Below are 17883 nucleotides of genomic sequence, written 5' to 3'. Positions count from 1 at the left end.
GATTCTCCTGCCTCAGCTTCCTGAGTAGCTGGGACTACAAGCATGTGCCACCAGGTCTGGTGGATTTTTTTTTTTCTGGTAGAGATAGGGTCTATGTTGTCCAGGCTGGTCTCAAACTCCTGGGCTCAAGTGGTTCTTCTGCGTCAGCCTCCCAAAATGCTGGGATTACAGGTGAGAGCCACTGTGCCTAGACAATTTCTTTATTTCTCTCTCTCTCTTTTTTTTTGGAGATGGAGTCTCACTCTGTCACCCAGGATGGAGTTCAGTGGTGCGATCTCGGTTCACTGCAACCTCTGCCTCCCAGGTTCAGGCCATTATCCTGCTGCAGACTCCCAAGTAGCTGTGATTACAGGCACCCACCACCATGGCCGGCTAATTTTTGTATTTTTAGTAGAGACGGGGTTTCACCATGTTGACCAAGCTGGTCTCGAGCTCTGACCTCAGGTGATCCACCTGCCTCGGCCTCCCAAAGTGCTGGGATTACAGACGTGAGTCACCGTGCTTGGCCGGCCAACCCAATTTCTTAAGCTACAAACTTGGGTATCACCCCTAGTCCCTTGCTGTCCATATCTACCATCCCATTACCAAGTTCTATCTATTCTTTATAGTTATCAGATATCTACTTTTCTCTCTCCTATCATTACCTTATTTCAGACTCTAAATCTTGGCCCATCTGGATTACTACAATAGCCTCCTAACTGGTTTTTCTTTTTTCTTTTTTTTCCCTTTAAAACATAGCAGACACTACAAAAGGAGTAACTGGGTTTTCTCCTTCTAATTTTGTTTTGCATCATTCTTCCCATTTCTTAGAGTAGTGCTTTTTTTTTTTTTTAAAAACTGTTTTGGGTCACAGTTCCTTGAAGAATGTAATGAAAGGTATGGAGAGCTTCACTGAAAAATGCACATAAGTACAAGCAGACTCTCTGAAATCCATGCATGGAGTAGTACAGGTTCGGAACTGCTATGCTATAATAATCTTTCTAACATATAAATCCAGTTACTTCATTTCCCTGCTTAAAATCCATCAATGGCTCTCCCTTGTCTTCAGGATAAAGTCCACACCTCTTAGACAAACATGTACACAAATAATAAATAATTCCAGTTATAAATATAAATGCTGTGAAGTATATGAAATGAGAAATCTGGTAGGGACCAGTGTAGGAGAGGACAACGGTGCTTGAAGTCTATGAAAAGAGCATTCAAAACAGAAATGATCCAGAGACCACTACATGAAGATCTGGGGACAAACATTTGAAGCCGGAGGCATGATAAGGGCCAAAGTCTAAAGACTAGAAAGAGTTTGACATGTTTAAGAGATAGAAAGTCAGGAGGGAGAACACAGTGAGCAAGACGGAGATGAGGCAGAGGTGAGGTTGAAGAGCCCTGTCTCCAACAGATCATACGAAGACCTAGATCATGTAAGGCTTCCTAGCCCGTATCTTGGATTTCTTCTAAGAGTAAAGGAAAGCTATTAAAGGAGTTTAATCAGTGGATGTATTGTTTTGTTTTGAACTTAGAAAGTCATTTTGGCTACTAAGTAGGTAAGAATGCAGCTAGGGAGACCATTAATGAAAGGGTTAGGAAAGAATTGATGAGAGATGGCAGATAAAAGATGAGAAATGGTTGGATTTGAGGTAATTTTGGAAACTGGACTGATATGTTTTACTGTGAGATTAGAGGGTTCCAAGGATTTTGGCCTAAGCAGAAATGGTGGTGTCCTAGGTGGCTGGCCTAGGTGGTAGCGTCTTTTACTAAGAGGAGGAATCAATTACTCTGTTTTGGCCACACTAAGTTTGAGATGCTTACTGACATCTTTATAGGCATGCTAAGAAGACACTGAATATTAGTTCAGGCCTATGTATAGTTTTTAGACCCATTTTTCACCAATGGTCCCTATAGGTTTTTAGGTTCTTGCTATATTGAGCAACCTAAACTTTTTCTAGGCCCCATTTTACATAAGCTGTTACCTCTGTTCAATGAAAGAATTAAGGCTCAGAAGGGAGACAGTAATGGTTCCTTCTTTGTTAGTCTATTTCTAATATTTAATGAGGTTCATAATCCTACTGCTTCTTAGCTCAGGAAGCTTTAAGCTCTCTTGGGGCTTGTTATCTGAGTGCTCTTTCTGGCCTGCTTCAGGGTGAGGACTTCTAATCAAGAAGCCCCATTACCTCCTTGTTATCTGTAGTATGTTTTGGTCTCTTGGCCTTGGGTTCCCCAGCAGCATCTTCATCAGATGATCTGCGCCTTTTACCTTTTCCTGCCAAACAAACAATTGAACACTTAGACTGTATCTCATATGATGACAGCAAATGACCAAACATGAGAGCAGGTGTCTTTCATTCCAAAGACATCTGTAGCTGCCTCTAGATCAGAGTTGCTTAGGGGTCTGAAGAGCTATAAGAAACTCAAGTAAAGGATGAAATAATCTGAAACTCAACATGTTCAAAAAGAAGCTTATCGTCTTTCTCCTCCAATACTCTTTCATGGCCAATGTTAGCACCATCCTCCCACATGTGCAAGTCAGACACACAAATGTCATTCTTAATACTTGTCTCCTTCACCCTCTGTTTCATTTTCCACCAGTCTGTCAACATTTACCTTTGCCCCATTCTCCCATCCTTTCTGTAGACAAAAAATCTTTTAAAAGTATAAATTAGATCATGTCATTTCCTTAAAAATCCTTTAGTGGTTTTCCTTTGCTCTTAGCATAAAGAACAAATGCTCTATAAGGTCTTACTTGATTTAGTCCCTGCCTGTCTCCCATCCAAGTACTAAGCAGGTCGATCCTGATTAACTTCTATTATCAGACCCCTGCCTATCTATGTCTCTAACCTTATCTCATGCCTCTTTTGCTTTGCTTACAATGCTTTAGCTATACTGACATTCTCTCATTCCCTCAAATGCTTTTTTTTTTTTTTTTGAGACGGAGTCTTGCTCTGTTACCCAGGCTGGAGTGTGACAGAGCTGGAGTGCAATGGCATGATCTCAGATCTTGGCTCACTGCAAGCTCTGCCTCCTGGGTTCATGCCATTCTCCTGCCTCAGCCTCCAGAGTAGCTGGGACTACAGCACCCGCCACCATGCCCGGCTAATTTTTGTAATTTTTTTTTTTAGAGACAGGGTTTCACTGTGTTAGCCAGGATGGTCTTGATCTCCTGACCTCGTGACCCGCCTACCCCAGCCTCCCAAAGTGCTGGGATTACAGGCGTGAGCCACCGTGCCTGGTCTACAAAATGCTGTTTTTTTTTTTTTTTTTACTACATACTATTCCCTTTGCCAAAAATGCTTTTCCTCTGTTACCTCACTGTTAGCTTCCACTTTAAATCTTAGCTCAAATGTCACCTTCTCAAAGAAACATGAGGCCTAAACTCCCAGATGAATCCCGTCCCTCATTATATATTTTCCTCTTTTTTTCTGAGATGGTCTCACTCTGTCGCCCAGGCTGGAGTGCAGTGGCACAGTCTTGGCTCACTGCAACCTCTGTCTCCTGGGTTCAAGCAATTCTCCTGCCCCAGCCTCCTGAGTAGCTGGGATTACAGGCGTACACCACCATAACTGGCTAATTTTTACAATTTTAGTAGACATGGGGTTTCACCATGTTGCCCAGGCTGGTCTGGAACTCCTGGCCTTCTGCAATTCGCCTGCCTCAGTCTCCCAAAGTCTCCATTATATATTTTCATAACACCTCATACTTTACCTTCATGGTACTTATCACAGTTTAATTATATATTGATGTGATTTTCTGATTAATGTATGTGTCATAATACTATGACAGTTCCTTCATAGGAATATTTCCTTCATAGTGCTTATCACTGTTTAATGATATATCGATGTGATTTTCTGATTAATGTATGTCTCCTAAAGCCCCATGACAGAGACCATGATTTTTTCATTGTTATACACCACGATGTTTGACACATAGCAAATGTTCAGACTGATTGGTAAATCAGTCTGATTTACCAATGGTAAATGTTCAACTGATTCATACATTTGACAATCAATCAAGAAGAATCCACAATTAAGGCAAGTCACAGTTCCAGGGGTTAAAATTCCTTACCTATCAAGCTCAGCTTAGGAACCAGGTACATGTCCTTTTCATTAATGACAAGTGTGGGGGCAGGTGGTGGTGGCCCAGGGTCTGAATTCTCAGTGGTAGGTACTGAGGGGCAGCGTTGTACAAAGTGTGTGTCTGCCAGTCGTACAAATGTGTTTGATACTTCAGCATAGTCCATGGTCTTGCCATCTGTATAAAAGGAGGAAAAAGGCAGATGAGATGGCCTAAGATAGCTCAGGGTCCATTCCTGTAGCCAGCTGATCTATGCTTTTGTTAACAACTATGGATATAGTACTGACCCTCCATGGTCTCTGTGAGCCGGTCTGCCACCTTCTTCACAACAGCTGACATTGTCAGTTTGCCATTCAACAGAAGCTCCTCAACGATCAGTTCTCCAGTGTCACTGTACAGAGTTTTGGTAGTATAGATGTACCGGGGATATCTAAGCATTCGCAATACCCGGCTGCACTGGGCTTCATACTCCACCACACCACGTTTGTGCACTTGATAACTCACCAGGTTATGTTGGATGAGGACACACAGGGCTTTTTTCACCTAGATGGGACATAAAGAGAAGAGAGGAAAGACCTGAAGATATAGCTCATTACTGCTGGAAATTTTTTGTCCAACAACTTACTAAGCATCAGAAAATGGCTAGATAATTTCTGCACTTATTTCCTCTCTCCATTGGAGTAGCTAATAAGAATCAGACATCAATACAATAAATCAGGAAGATTCTTTGCTATATTTACTCTGATCCTTATCTTTCAAAACACAATTTACTTTCATCATTCTCATTCCTTAAAGGCAGTACTGAGATTAATAGACCTATTGTGAATAAATGAGGTATGGCATGGGAAGAGCAAAGATTTGCCTAAAAGCTGTGATGAACTAGGAACACTTTGAGAAACAAAATGTTGATGCCTAAGTCCTATCCTTTTCTTCCCCAAATAACATTGTTCTGCTCCCAGGGCAAGTTTTCTTCATTTTTCCTTTTCTGGGGTGAGAAGAACAATATTCAAAGGTGGGTGAGATAAATTAGTGAAATTAGAGAAAATTAATGTCATTTAGACATACCTGATCCAGTGATGTTCCTGTGTCATGGGCAATTACTCTTAGTGGCTGGCTGCCGGTTCTTATCAGATGGACTCCAATTTTTTCTACAATCTCTCCAAAATGCTCTTGCAGCAACAAAGAACACAGCTTAATTTCTGCTTGAGTCATGGTACTGGGGAGTCTGAGAGCTAGGGAAAAAACACCAAAACGGTACAATGGAAAGTCTTTCATGCTGGAAGCAGAGCTGCTGAATGTAAATTCATGTATTCTTTCTGGAGGGCAATTTGACAATACGTATCAAAAAGCCTTAAAAATCTTGCATATGTTTGAAACAACAATTTCTTTTCGGATATTGTGTCCAAAGAAAGAATAAAAAGCGGGCCGGGCGCGGTGGCTCAAGCCTGTAATCCCAGCACTTTGGGAGGCTGAGACGGGCGGATCACGAGGTCAGGAGATCAAGACCATCCTGGCTAACACGGTGAAACCCCGTCTCTACTAAAAAATACAAAAAAATAGCCGGGCGAGGTGGCGGGCGCCTGTAGTCCCAGCTACTCGGGAGGCTGAGGCGGGAGAATGGCGTAAACCCGGGAGGCGGAGCTTGCAGTGAGCTGAGATCTGGCCACTGCACTCCAGCCTGGGCGACAGAGCGAGACTCCGTCTCAAAAAAAAAAAAAAAAAAGACTAAAAAGCTAATAATAATGAAGTCATTAGTTCTCTTTATAATACAGACTTACTGGAAACAATCTAACGTCTAACAATAAATGATAGCATAACCATACAATGGCATACTACGCCAACAAAGTTATTTAGTACCATATGTATTCGTGTAGAAGAAAATTATTCATAATAGGCCGGCGCTGTGGCTCATGCCTGCAATCCCAGCACTTTCGGAGGCCAAGGTGGGTGTATCACGAGGTCAGGAGTTTGAGAACAGCCTGGCCAACATAGTGAACCCCTTCTATACTAAAAATACAAAAAAAATTTAGCTGGGCGTGGTGGCGGGCGCCTGTAATCCCAGCTACTTGGGAGGCTGAGGCAGGAGAATCGCTTGAACGGAGGTTGCAGTGAGCCGAGATCGCGCCACTGCACACTCCAACCCGGGCGACAGTGCGAGACTCCGTCTCCAAAAAAAAAAAAAAAAACCCCAAAAAAGAAGAAAATTATTCATAATATATTAAGTGACAAGCTGAACAAATATAAAAATTCAATTATTGTAAAAAAAGGAAAAATGTATGCATAGAAAAAGACTATGCATCAAATATACCTCTATGGGATTATGCATGATTCTGATTTTCTTTAAAGATTGGGAGTAGATGATTTTGCAGTCTGTCACAGACCTTAGTTTCTACACTTCATTGCTTGGAAAAATTAAGGTCACTGTTCACAGCCCGGTGGAAGTGAGCAGGCAGTGTTATTCTTAGTCCATAAAGGAAATGATAATTTCGAAAAAGAAATTTAGGCGGTAAAGGACTGCTTCTCAACAGGGTGTGTCAAATAGGAGATGAGGTTACGTTGTTTGCAGGACAGTATTCAGTTCTCAAACTTCTACTCCTTGACAAAGTTGACACAATCAGAAACGGACGTAGTTTATTATACGATTACTTTCTTATTACAAATTGCTACGAAGCATTACTTATTTCTTCCAATTCTTAAGAAGCCTCAGTATCACCAGAGACCTATTTCGTCCATCCGCGTATCTTTGGGGAAGCATTCCCAGATCCCTTGCCATCCTCGGAAAGGACTTCCAAGACGCTTGGCTCCTAGCTCTACACTCCCTTTACACAGGTTCCCATTCCGGATTTGGTCTCTTGGTCCAGTCAGTGCTGCCACGTTCAGACAGCATTTTCCACTAACCTCAGGATCAGCGCAGTTCAGAGGCACCAACCCCAACGCTGCTGAGCTTCCCGCGACGCCTTCCAGCGGCTCCCTCTGGCCTTCTGAGCGGAAGTGGAGCCCACCGCCCTTTCAAGGAAGAGGACGGCCACCGAAGAGGACGCGGAAAGGCAAAAAGCGCGTGCCGCTCTACCCCAGAGTTTCGGCGGCTTCCGGGGACGCTCTTTCTTTCTTCTCGCTGGAAGGCTGGAGGACCAGCGAGGGGCTGTTTGTGGAGCCGGCGGGCGGGCGGTTTGCTTCTCCTTCCTGCGCTTATTTGGTGCTGGGAGGCGGGCCGCAGGGTTGCTGTTGGCGCCGCCGCCTCTCTGGGTCTGGCCGACTCACGTGACCGACGCGGGCTCTGAAGCGGTGGGCCGCACCGAGGCGGCGGTGGCTACTGCAGCCCGGGAGGTAGCGGCCTGGCGAGGGACGGGCCGGCTGCCCTCTCGGACGGCCGCGGCGGAGGACAAAAATGGCGGAGGCTTCGGCAGCCGGGGCGGATTCGGGCGCCGCTGTAGCCGCCCACCGGTTTTTCTGCCACTTTTGCAAGGGCGAGGTCAGCCCCAAACTACCGGTAAGAGCCCCGTGTTCTCTGTACTTGGGAACCTCATAGATTCCTGGCCCCGATGTCCCAGAACTGGGTCTGGAGCTTTCCGCACACCCTTGACTCCCCGGACATCGGTCTGCCGAATACCTGCTGCCCACTTTTCCAGCCACTGGTCCTAAACCCTGGGCGTCACGGCTCCGGCCCCGTACCTCCTGCCTACCTCTTAATTCATCCTGGGCTGCTCCACCTGATCTCACCTCTTTACCTCCCCTGTCCTTATTATTATTATTTTTTTCTTAGCAAGTTTCCCTCTGATAACTCTCCCCTCAATTTTCTTGCATTCTTTTATACCTGGTCTTTTCCCCACGATGACCTCCCCCCATACTCCTTCCGCTGTGTCTTCTCACCTTGCTCTACGTTCTTTTCCACTTTTCACTCCCCCCGCCCCCGCCACCTCCCTTGTCAGTGAAGCAAAATACCGGATTGCTGAGGATTGTCCCTATTCGGTTTTCTCTGGGGAAGGAAGGAAGCACAGAAAGGGGGTTGGATGGTATCTGTGAGGCGAAAAGGAGGATTTTGCTCTTCAGTGGTTTCCAGGGTCCTTGTGAAAGTGAAAATAGCAGCGTACTAATGACTTGCAGGACGGCCTGCACTCCTATCACTATTGAAGGAAATGGCTTTAGGAAGAAGGCAGGACGTACTGTTTCAACTTCGTTTATTTTAGTTGTCATGTTGCCAGTGTCTTTAATACCATTGTTCCGCCCCTCGCCCTGTCCTTTTCTTCACTTAAGAAAAAGAGCCGGGACAGAATGTTGGGGTTGCTTCCTCTGACATGAAATTGATTTTCACGAGTTTCTGCCAGACTGTTAGCTCCTTGAGAGGCAGTGCTGTGGTTGTGAAGAAAGCACTTTTGTAGGTCAGGCGCAGTGGCTCAGGTCTGTAATCCCAGTACTTTGGGGGACGAGGCAGGAGGATTGCTTGAGGCCAGAAGTTTGAGACCAGCCTGGGCAACACAGTGACACTCCTCTCTACAAAAAACAAACAACACTTATGCAGCTTATTAGCCAGCACTAGCATCACAAACCCAGAAGCTGTTTTGGGTTGGATTGTAGCTACTACGAGGAGCTCCCCCAGGGTGAATGTCAGTCCTATCTTTAGCCAACTGTCTTCATGGTTGTTCCGTTCCTTAGAAGTGTCCAGGTTCAGTCTTACCATAGAGTGGCAACATAATTTATGTTTATATTTATGGTGTCTCAGATACAGTGTAGGAGGAAGCCTTCTAAAGTGAGTCTGTATATCTTATTTCTTAGAAACAAATGGAGTCCAGTGAATAAGTGCTTAAAGGGTGTTTTATGGTCTTCTCTCACTCAAAAGTTTTGTTTAAGGCATTATGATATATTCTGTCCTCTCTACTTGCCTCACCTCCAACATTGGAGTCATAGTTTCATATAAATGCACTTAGCTTTTTTTTTTTTTTTTTTCCTTTGCGACAGTCTCCCTCTGTCACCCAGGAGCATGATTTTGGCTGACTGCAACCTCTACCTGCTGGGTTCAAGCGAGTCTCCTGCCTCAGCCTCCAGGTAGTTGGGACTACAGGCACGCGACCACCACACCCTGGCTAATTTTTGTATTTTTAGTAGAGATGGAATTTCACCTTGTTGGCCAAGCTGGTCTCAAACTCTTGACCTCAAGTGATCCGCCTGGCTCGGGCTCCCAAAGTGCTGAGATTACAGGCGTGAGCCACCACTCCCTGCCTAAATGCTAGTTTTGCTTGCTGATTTTGCTGTGTGTTTATGGTTTTCTTTTTTCTTTTTTGGCCATATTTCAGTGCTGGGAAGAGCAGGTGGCTAGTTTTTTTCCAGCCAACATCAGAGCCTGCAGAACTCTTTTACCATAGAGAGGGAGTCTGGAATTCAGCCAGTATGTGTGTGACTGACCAGTGGTGTGTTGTTGAATGTGATGCCTTGTTGAATATTGCAACCTTAGCTTTTTTGATCTTTAAGTTGCTGTTCACTATTTTGCCTTTAAGAGTGAGAAGTTGGCCAGGCGTGGTGGCTCACGCCTGCAATGCCAACACTTTGGAAGTCCAAGGCAGGCAGATCGCTTGAGCTCAGGAGTTCGAGACTAGCCTGGGCAACATGGAGAAACCCCATCTGTACCAAAAAATAAAAAAATCTGCTGTGTGTGGTGGCATGCGTCTGTAGTCCCAGCTATTCAGGAGGCTGAGGTAGGAGGATTGCCTGACCCCAGGAGGCGGAGGTTGCAGTGAACTGAGATTGCACCATTGCACTCCAGCCTGGGCAACAGAGTGAGATCCTGTCTCAAAAAAAAAGAGAAGACAGTCTAAATTTCCACAATTGATTATATATTTTCTTCTCACCTTTAAGTCCTTACTTCAAAGGGATACTTTTAAAGGCTGAGTAGGTGTTTTTCTAAGCCTTACTTAATGCCTGGAGAAGTTTCTTGATCTTTTTGGTCTGATATATTATTTGTCATGTCTGATTTGTAAATTGAGGCCTAACACAATTGAATATAACCAGATTCTTCCTAAATATATCCAAGGTTCTCTGCTGAGTGTCCTGGAGGTGATATGGAGCGATATGTGGTTCCTGACCTTAAGGATCTTACAGCTTTTGGGGAAAAACAAGGCAAACATGGAAAAAGTAACAACGTAAAGGGGTGAGGATTTGTGCTTCAGAATACAGAGAGGGGGATTTCATAGCATTGATGCGGCCAGTGGGATTTAAATTGAGTTTTGAGGGATAGGTACATTTCAGATTGAGAATTCCAAAGACTGTGAGGTAGCAAAAGGAAGGGGGGGGTGATGAAGAGGGGAGAAGCATTTAATAAATCATGTTTTTTTCACAACTAAAAGTTGTGTACTGTATTTTTTGTAGTGTACAGCATGATTTGATATATGTATACATGGAATGGTTAAATCAAGCTATTTAACATGCATTACCTCACATATTTTTGTGTGGTGAGAACACTTAAATTCTACTGTCTTAGCAATTTTCAATTATACAGTATATTCTCTCCTTTTTTTTTTTTTTTTTTTGAGACGGAGTCTCGCTCTGTTGCCAGGCTGGAGTGCAGTGGTGCGATCTTGACTCACTGCAACCTCTGCCTCCTGGGTTTAAGCAATTCTCCTGCCTCAGCCTCCTGAGTAGTGGAGACTACAGGCACATGCCACCATGCCCAGCTCATTTTTGTATTTTTAGTAGAGACGGGGTTTCACCATGTTGACCAGGATGGTCTCCATCTCGACCTCGTGATACACCCACCTCGGCCTCCCAAAGTGGTGGGATTACGGGTGTGAGCCATCGCACCCGGCCTCCTTTTTTATTTTTAAATAGAGACAGAATTTATTCTGTTTTGTTGCCCAGGCTGTTCTTGAATTCATGGGCTCAATCTATCCTCCCACTATAGCCTCCTGAGTATTAGTAGATAGGTGGGTTCCACCATGCTTGGCTAATTTTTTTTTCTTTTTTGTAGAGATGGGATTTTGCCACGTTGCCCCGGCGGGTCTCAAATTCCTGAGCTTAAGCAATCTGCCTGCCTCAGCCTCCCAAAGTGCTGGGGTTACAGGCATGAGCCATTGCGGCTGGCCTGATATGTGGTTTTTGTTTTTAATTCTGTTTATGTGATGAATCACATTTATTGATTTACGTATGTTGAACCAACCTTGCACCCCAGGAGTAAAGACTACTTGATTGTGGTGGATTAGCTTTTTATTTTTATTTTATTTTATTTTTTTTTTGAGATGGAGTCTCGCTCTGTCGCCCAGGCTGGAGTGCAGTGGCGCTATCTTGGCTCACTGCAAGCGCTGCCTCCCAGGTTCACACCATTCTCCCGCCTCAGCCTCCCGAGTAGCTGGGACTACAGGCACCTGCCACCATGCCTGGCTAATTTTTTGTATTTTTAGTAGAGATGGGGTTTCACCGTGTTAGCCAGGATGGTCTCGATCTCCTGACCATGTGGATCCGCCCGGCTCGGCCTCCCAAAATGCTGGGATTACAGGCGTGAGCCACTGTGCCCGGCCGCTTTTTATTTATTTATTTATTTATTTATTTGTCTGAGACAGAGTCTCGCTCTGTCGTCCAGGCTGGAGTGCAGTGGAACTAGCTCAGCTCATTGCAACCTCTCTGCCTCATGGGTTCAAGTGATTCTCGTGCCTCAGCCTCCCAGGTACCTGGGATTACAGGTTTGCACCACTAGACCTGGCTAATTTTTGTACTTTCAGTAGAGATGGGGTTTCCCCATGTTGGCCGGGTTGGCCTTGAAGTCCTGACCTCAAGTGATCTGCCTGACTTGGCCCTGCAAAGTGCTGAGATAACAGATGTGAGCCACCACACTGGCCTGCGTTAGCTTTTTAATGTGCTGCTGGTTCGGTTTGTTAGTATTTTATTTAGTATTTTTGTGTCTGTGTTCATCAGGGATATTGGCCTGGAGTTTTTTTCTTTTTTCATTGTGTCTTTGCCAGGTTTTGGCATCAGAATGCTGCTGGCCTCGTAGAATGGGTTAGGGAAGAGTCCCTCCTCAATTTTTTGGAATAATTTCAGTAGAATTGGTACCAGCTCTTCTTCGTGTTTCTGGTAGAATTTGGCTGTGAGTCCATCTGGTCCAGGGCCTTTTCTGGTTGGTAAGTTTTTATTTTTCATTATTTTTTGAGACAGGGTCTCACTGTGTTGCCCATACTGGAATTCAGTGGCATGATCACGGCTCACTGCAGCCTCGACTTCCCAGACTCAGATGATCCTACCACCTTAGCCTCATGAGTAGCTGGGCCTAGAGGTATGTGCTACCATACCTGGCTCATTTTCTGTTGTGTTTTGTTTTGTTTTTTGTTTTTGAGAGATAAGGTTTCTTCATGTTGCCCAGACTGGTCTCTCCTGGGCTCAAGTGATCTGCCTGCCTTTGTCTCCCAAAGTGCTGGGATTGTAGGCATGAGCCATGGCCCTGGCCAGGTTTTTTATTACTGATTCAATTTTGGAACTCATCATTGGTCTGTTCAGAATTTCAGTTTCTTCCTGGTTCAGTCTTGTGGGGTTGTATGTTTGCAGGAATTTATCTGGAATTTTAGGTTTTCTAGTTTGTGTGCATAGAGGTGTTTGTAATAGTCTCTGAGGGTTTTTTGTATTTCTGTGGAATTGGCGGTAATGTCAGTTTTGTCATTTCTGATTGTGTTTATTTAGATCTCTCTTTATTAATCTAGCTAGGGATCTATCAATTTTGTTTATCATTTGAAAGAACCAACTTTTGGTTTCGTTTATCATTTATTTGTATGGATTTTCACATCTCAATTTCATTCAGTTCAGCACAGATTTTGGTTATTCTGCTGGCTTTGGGATTGGTTTGTTTTTGTTTTTCTAGTTTCTCTTGGTGTGATGTTAGGTTGTTAATTTGAGATCTTTCTAGCTTTTTGATGTCAGTGTTTAGTGCTATAAACTTTCCTCTTAATACTGCTTTAACTGTGTCCTGGTGATTCTGGTATGCTGTGTTTTCATTAATTTCAGAGAACTTTCTGATTTCTCCCTTAATTTCAGTTTTTACTCAAAAGTCATTCGGGAGCAAGTTGTTTCATTTCCGTGTAATTGTATAGTTTTGAGAGACCTTTTTAGTATTGATTTCTATTTTAATTGTGCTGTGGTCCAAGAGTGTGGTTGGTATGATTTTGGTTTTTTTTGCCTACGCACTTCTCGAAAGAAGACATATATGTGGCCCAATAAGCATACGAAAAAATGCTCAACATCGCTAATCGTCAGACAAATGCAAACCAAAACCACAGTGAGATGCCATCTCACACCAGTCAGAATAGCTGTTATTAGAAAGTCAAAAATAACAGTTGTTGGCAAGGTTGTGGAGTAAAGGGAATGCTTATACACTGTGGGTGAGAATGTAAATTAGTTCAGCCACTGTGGAAGGCAGTTTGATTTCCCAAAGAACTTAAAACAGAACTACCATTCTGCCCAGCAATCCATTACTGGGTTATATACCCAAGGAATGTAAATCGTTTTACCAAAAAGGCACATGCACTTGTATGTTTATTGTGGCACTATTCACAAGAGCAAAGACATGGAATCAACCTAGATGCCCATCAGTGGTGGACTTAATAAAGAAAATGTGGTACACATATACCATGGGATACTATGCAGCTATTCAAAAAAAACCAAAACCGAAATCATGTCTTTTGCAGCAACATGGATGCAGCTGGAGGTCATTATCCTAAGTGAATTAAAGCAGGAACAGAAAGCCAAGTACCACGTGTTCTCACTTATAAGTGGGAGCTAACATTGAGTACACATGGGCACAAACATGGACACGAGGGCTTATTTGAGGTGGTGAGGGTAAGAGGAGGATGAGGGTCAAAAAACTGTCTTGTACTATGCTCAGTTGCTGGGTGACAAAATCTGTACACCAAATTCCAGTGACGTAGTTTATCCATGTAACAAATGTACATATGTACCCCCAAACCTAAAATCCAAGAAAGATGTATAGAAAACAAAGAGCAAAATGAAGGACATAAAACCTAAAAACCATTTATAGTCAATATATAAAAAGGCTTAAAACCCCAGTCAAAATCAGATATGGATAAGTTTTATAAAAACAAAGTAAACAAAGAAGGTACTGACTCTTGTGATAGTTGGATACCAAGAACCATCACTTACTGGGGCATGCTGTGGCTCACACCTGTTATACCAGCACTTTGGGAACCCAAGGCAGGAGAGGATTGCTTGAGCCCAGGAGTTTGGTACTAGCCTGGGCAACAAAGTGAGACCCTATCTCTACAAAAATACAATGGTGCGATCTCGGCTCGCTGCAACCTCTGCCTCCCGGGTTTTCAAGCAATTCTAGGTTTCTTCACCCATTCAATGGGAAGGACTGTTTCAGAGCCATGAGTGTGTTCAGTGGGACTAGGTTGCAAGGTTTAATCACTCTTCTTTTTAAAATTTTATTATTTTATTACTTCATCTTTTTTTTTAAAGCCACATGTAGACTGAATTCATTTAATTTCATAAAATAACACTCCTTACTGCTAATCCTGATCAATTCTAGCTTTGTGTGTCTTTGGGTTGGATCCACCCAGATAAGAGGACAAAAGAGGGCAGGGCATGGTGACTAGCACCTGTAATCCCAGCATTTTGGGAGGCCAAAGTGGGCAGATCACCTGAGGTCAGGAGTTCGAGACCAGCGTGGCCAACATGGTGAAATCCCGTCTCTACTAAAAATACAAAACTTAGCCTCGTGTGGTGGTGGGCGCCTCTAATCTAAGCAATTTAGTGATTTGAGCTGGGCTCGGGAGACTGAGGCAGGAGAATTTCCCTCTTTCACCCTGGCTGGAGTGCAGTGGCACGATCTCGGCTCCTCCACCTTACAATTTCAAGCGATTCAGGAGAATCAAGCGATTCTCCTGCCTCAGCCTCCCAAGTAGCTGGGATTACAGGTGCCTGGCACTGCGCCCAGCTAATTTTTGTATTTTTAGTAGAGACGGGGGTTTCACCATGTTGGCCAGGCTGGATTTCTTCATAGCCTAATGAACAATAAAGGAGATAGCCTAGAGCAGTGCTTTTCAATTTCAGGTAGTTTTGTTTCCCAGGGAACATTTGGCAAAGTCTGTAGACAATTTTTTTTTCTCACTTTGTTGCCCAGGTTGGAGTGCGGTGGTGTGATCACCGGCTCGCTGCAGCTTCTACCTCCTGGGCTCGAGCAATCCTCCCACCTCAGCCTCCCAAGTAGCTGTACCACCATACCACCACCCCTGGCTAATTTTTTAATTTTTTGTAGAGACAGAGTCTCACTGTGTTGCCTAGGCTGATGTCAAACTCCTGGCCTCAAGCAGTCCTGCTTGGGCCTCCAAAGTATTGGGATTGTAGGCGTGAGCCACCACACCCAGCCTGTAGACATTTTTGATTTTCATAACTGGGGGCTGTGAGGAGGGCTGCTACTGTTGTCCAGTGGGTAGAGGCCAGAGATGCTGCTCAACATGCTACAGTGCACAGGATAGCCCCCTCAAAGAATTATATTGGGCCCAAAAAGTTAAGAGGACTGAGGTTGAGAAACCCTGGGATAGCTAGAGGGATAGTCAGTGTCATCTTGTGCTAATGGTGTTTAAGGTTTGTTTTGGTGTAGGTTTGATTTTTAATTTTGGGATCCCATTGAATTTTCAGTAAGATAATTGACACCATATAATTTTCGGCAAAACACTGATGGGAGAGATTGTTTAGAACAGGAACTAGGGTTCAGTTAGTGGCTGCAATTCCATTATAGCCATATCAGTTGGAGTCACTTTCTCTCTTTGGAGTTACCGAGACCAGAGGAATTGGATTACTCCTCTTAAGTTATGTACTGTAAGGGCGACTTCTAAAAGAAAACTATCCACATGTTTTGTCAGTTGGGAATTAATTGAGACAGTAACACTGCATGTAATTTAGTAAGACAGCTGGAAATCCCAGTTTGAAAACAAAATGGAAACAGACAACAAGCCTAACTTTTAGTTTTCCTTTCTGTGTTTCTCTTACACCTCTCAGAAGTTTCATGAGCTCTGGAAATTTTGTGTTTAACCTCTTAGTTTCTTCAAATTCTTGGTTGAGGGGGTATATTGGAGTTACTAATCTTTCTTCTAAAATTCTTCAGGTGCTTCTAACTAAGTCATCTGACCCTCTCAGTTTACCTAAGTATATCCCACTGTAAAATAATACTTAGGTGCACGTATTGGAAGCTTGAATGAAGAATCTATCTGTATAATCCTAATTGAAAGGCAGTGTAAGAATGATGAGCAATCCTTATTTGCGGAGAAATAGGGCCATTACCGTATTGGAAACATTTTGGTTGTTGTAGTTTCACACACAGAAGTTTAGGTGCTGAAAAATTTTTCTTTTTAAAAAATTTCTTTCTTCAATTATTTGCAGTTCAGAGTTTCTCTGAGGTCCCTAGATGCACGTATATCAGTTAGAAGTAGGCCAGGTATGGTGGCTCTTGCCTGTAATCCCAGCACTTTGGGAGGCTGAGGGGGGTGGATCACTTGAGCTCAGGAGTTTAAGACCATCCTGGGTGATATGGCAAAACCCCATCTCTTGAAGAAAAAGACAGAAGTGAGTTGGCTCTAGTGATTTCTAAACCAGGCATACTTTTCTTGTATGATAAGTAGACTATTGGTGACTCTTTCCCCAAAACAGACCAGTTTTTTTTTTTTTTGAGACCTAGAGCCTCACTCTGGTGCCCAGGCTGGAGTGCAGTGATGCGATCTTGGCTCACGGCAACCTCCGCCTCCCATGTTCAAGCAATTCTGGTGCCTCGACCTCCCGAGTAGCTGGGATTATGGGTGTGCGCCACCACACCTGGCTAATTTTGTATTTTTAGTAGAGGCAGGGTTTCACCATGTTGGCCAGGCTGGTCTCAAACTCCTGACCTCAAGTGATCTGCCTGCCTCAGCTTTCCAAAGTTCTGGGATTACAGGCGTGAGCCACCACGCCTGGCCAGACCAGTTAGTTTTATCTTCCTTGAAAATCTGTTAAGACAGATTAATCTCTCTCCTTGACAATTTGAGCAAGTGTCACAGGAAACTTCTTAGTAGACAAGGTAATGTTTACCTCGTTGCCACTCACTTTGATGTTGTATAGATTTGAATAGACTTTTAAGTCATAGTACCATCTTCCAGAAGTTTCATTTTGCTTTCGTTTCACCATGCTTAGAATTTACATTCTCAAAAGAAAAAACAATTATAGTTACATGCCCTTTCTTACCTTTTGCTGGATTAACTGAGACCTGCAGGCATCCTACAGTGATGCTGATCTTCTAGCCCGTTAGTTCTCAAACCTCTCACATCCAGTGCCCTCTTTTTATAAGTATTTTGAAATACTCTCTTTAATGAAATGAAATCCACAGGTAATACAACTTTTTGACATATGTGTGTGTGTGTGTGTGTGTGTGTATATATATATATATTTTTTGAGACAGAATCTCTGTCAACCAGGCTGTGCTGCAGTGGCGTGATCTTGGCTCACTGCATCCTCTGCCTCCAGGGTGCTTCAAGCGATGCTCGTGCCTTAGCCTTCCAAGTAGCTGAGATTACAAGTGTGCATCACCACACCTGGCTAAATTTTTTTGTATTATTATTTATTCTTTGTAGAGACAGGGTTTCACCATGTTGGCCAGGCTGGTCTCGCACTCCTGGCCTCAAGTGATCCGCCCACCTCGGCCTTCCAAACTACTGGGGTTACAGGCGTGAGCCACCACGCCCGGCCCTACATATATAATTTAAAAAATTATCTTGGCCGGGCGCGGTGGCTCAAGCCTGTAATCCCAGCACTTTGGGAGGCCGAGACGGGCGGATCACGAGGTCAGGAGATCGAGAC

At 43.8% G+C, this 17883-nt stretch overlaps 2 protein-coding genes across 4 annotated transcripts in view; one reads left to right on the top strand and one right to left on the bottom strand.

The window, feature by feature from the left end:
• Positions 1-7264, bottom strand: part of POLR3C (polymerase (RNA) III (DNA directed) polypeptide C (62kD)) — a 19759-nt gene extending 12495 nt beyond the window's left edge. Inside the window, exons 1-5 of one of the 2 annotated variants that reach the window (XM_011951277.1) lie at positions 6964-7264; positions 5131-5297; positions 4353-4608; positions 4057-4242; positions 2169-2257 (exon numbers count right to left, since the gene is read on the bottom strand). In XM_011951277.1, the coding sequence (XP_011806667.1) occupies positions 2169-2257; positions 4057-4242; positions 4353-4608; positions 5131-5277 (678 nt within the window). In that variant the 5' untranslated portion in view covers positions 5278-5297; positions 6964-7264. Of the gene's footprint in view, positions 1-2168; positions 2258-4056; positions 4243-4352; positions 4609-5130; positions 5298-6785; positions 6883-6963 lie in introns of those variants that run through there. The other variant, XM_011951276.1, reaches the window with a different exon arrangement.
• The window catches only part of RNF115 (ring finger protein 115), an 84301-nt gene continuing 73627 nt past the window's right edge, over positions 7210-17883 (top strand). Inside the window, exon 1 of one of the 2 annotated variants that reach the window (XM_011951280.1) lies at positions 7210-7555. In XM_011951280.1, the coding sequence (XP_011806670.1) occupies positions 7454-7555 (102 nt within the window). In that variant the 5' untranslated portion in view covers positions 7210-7453. The remainder of the gene's footprint in view (positions 7556-17883) is intronic. The other variant, XM_011951281.1, reaches the window with a different exon arrangement.

This window comes from Colobus angolensis, unplaced genomic scaffold (assembly GCF_000951035.1).
Source record: "Colobus angolensis palliatus isolate OR3802 unplaced genomic scaffold, Cang.pa_1.0 Scaffold317, whole genome shotgun sequence".
NCBI lineage: Eukaryota > Metazoa > Chordata > Mammalia > Primates > Cercopithecidae > Colobus > Colobus angolensis.
The sequence above is the reverse complement of the archived record's forward strand: the minus strand, read 5'-3'. Positions and strand labels throughout refer to the sequence as shown.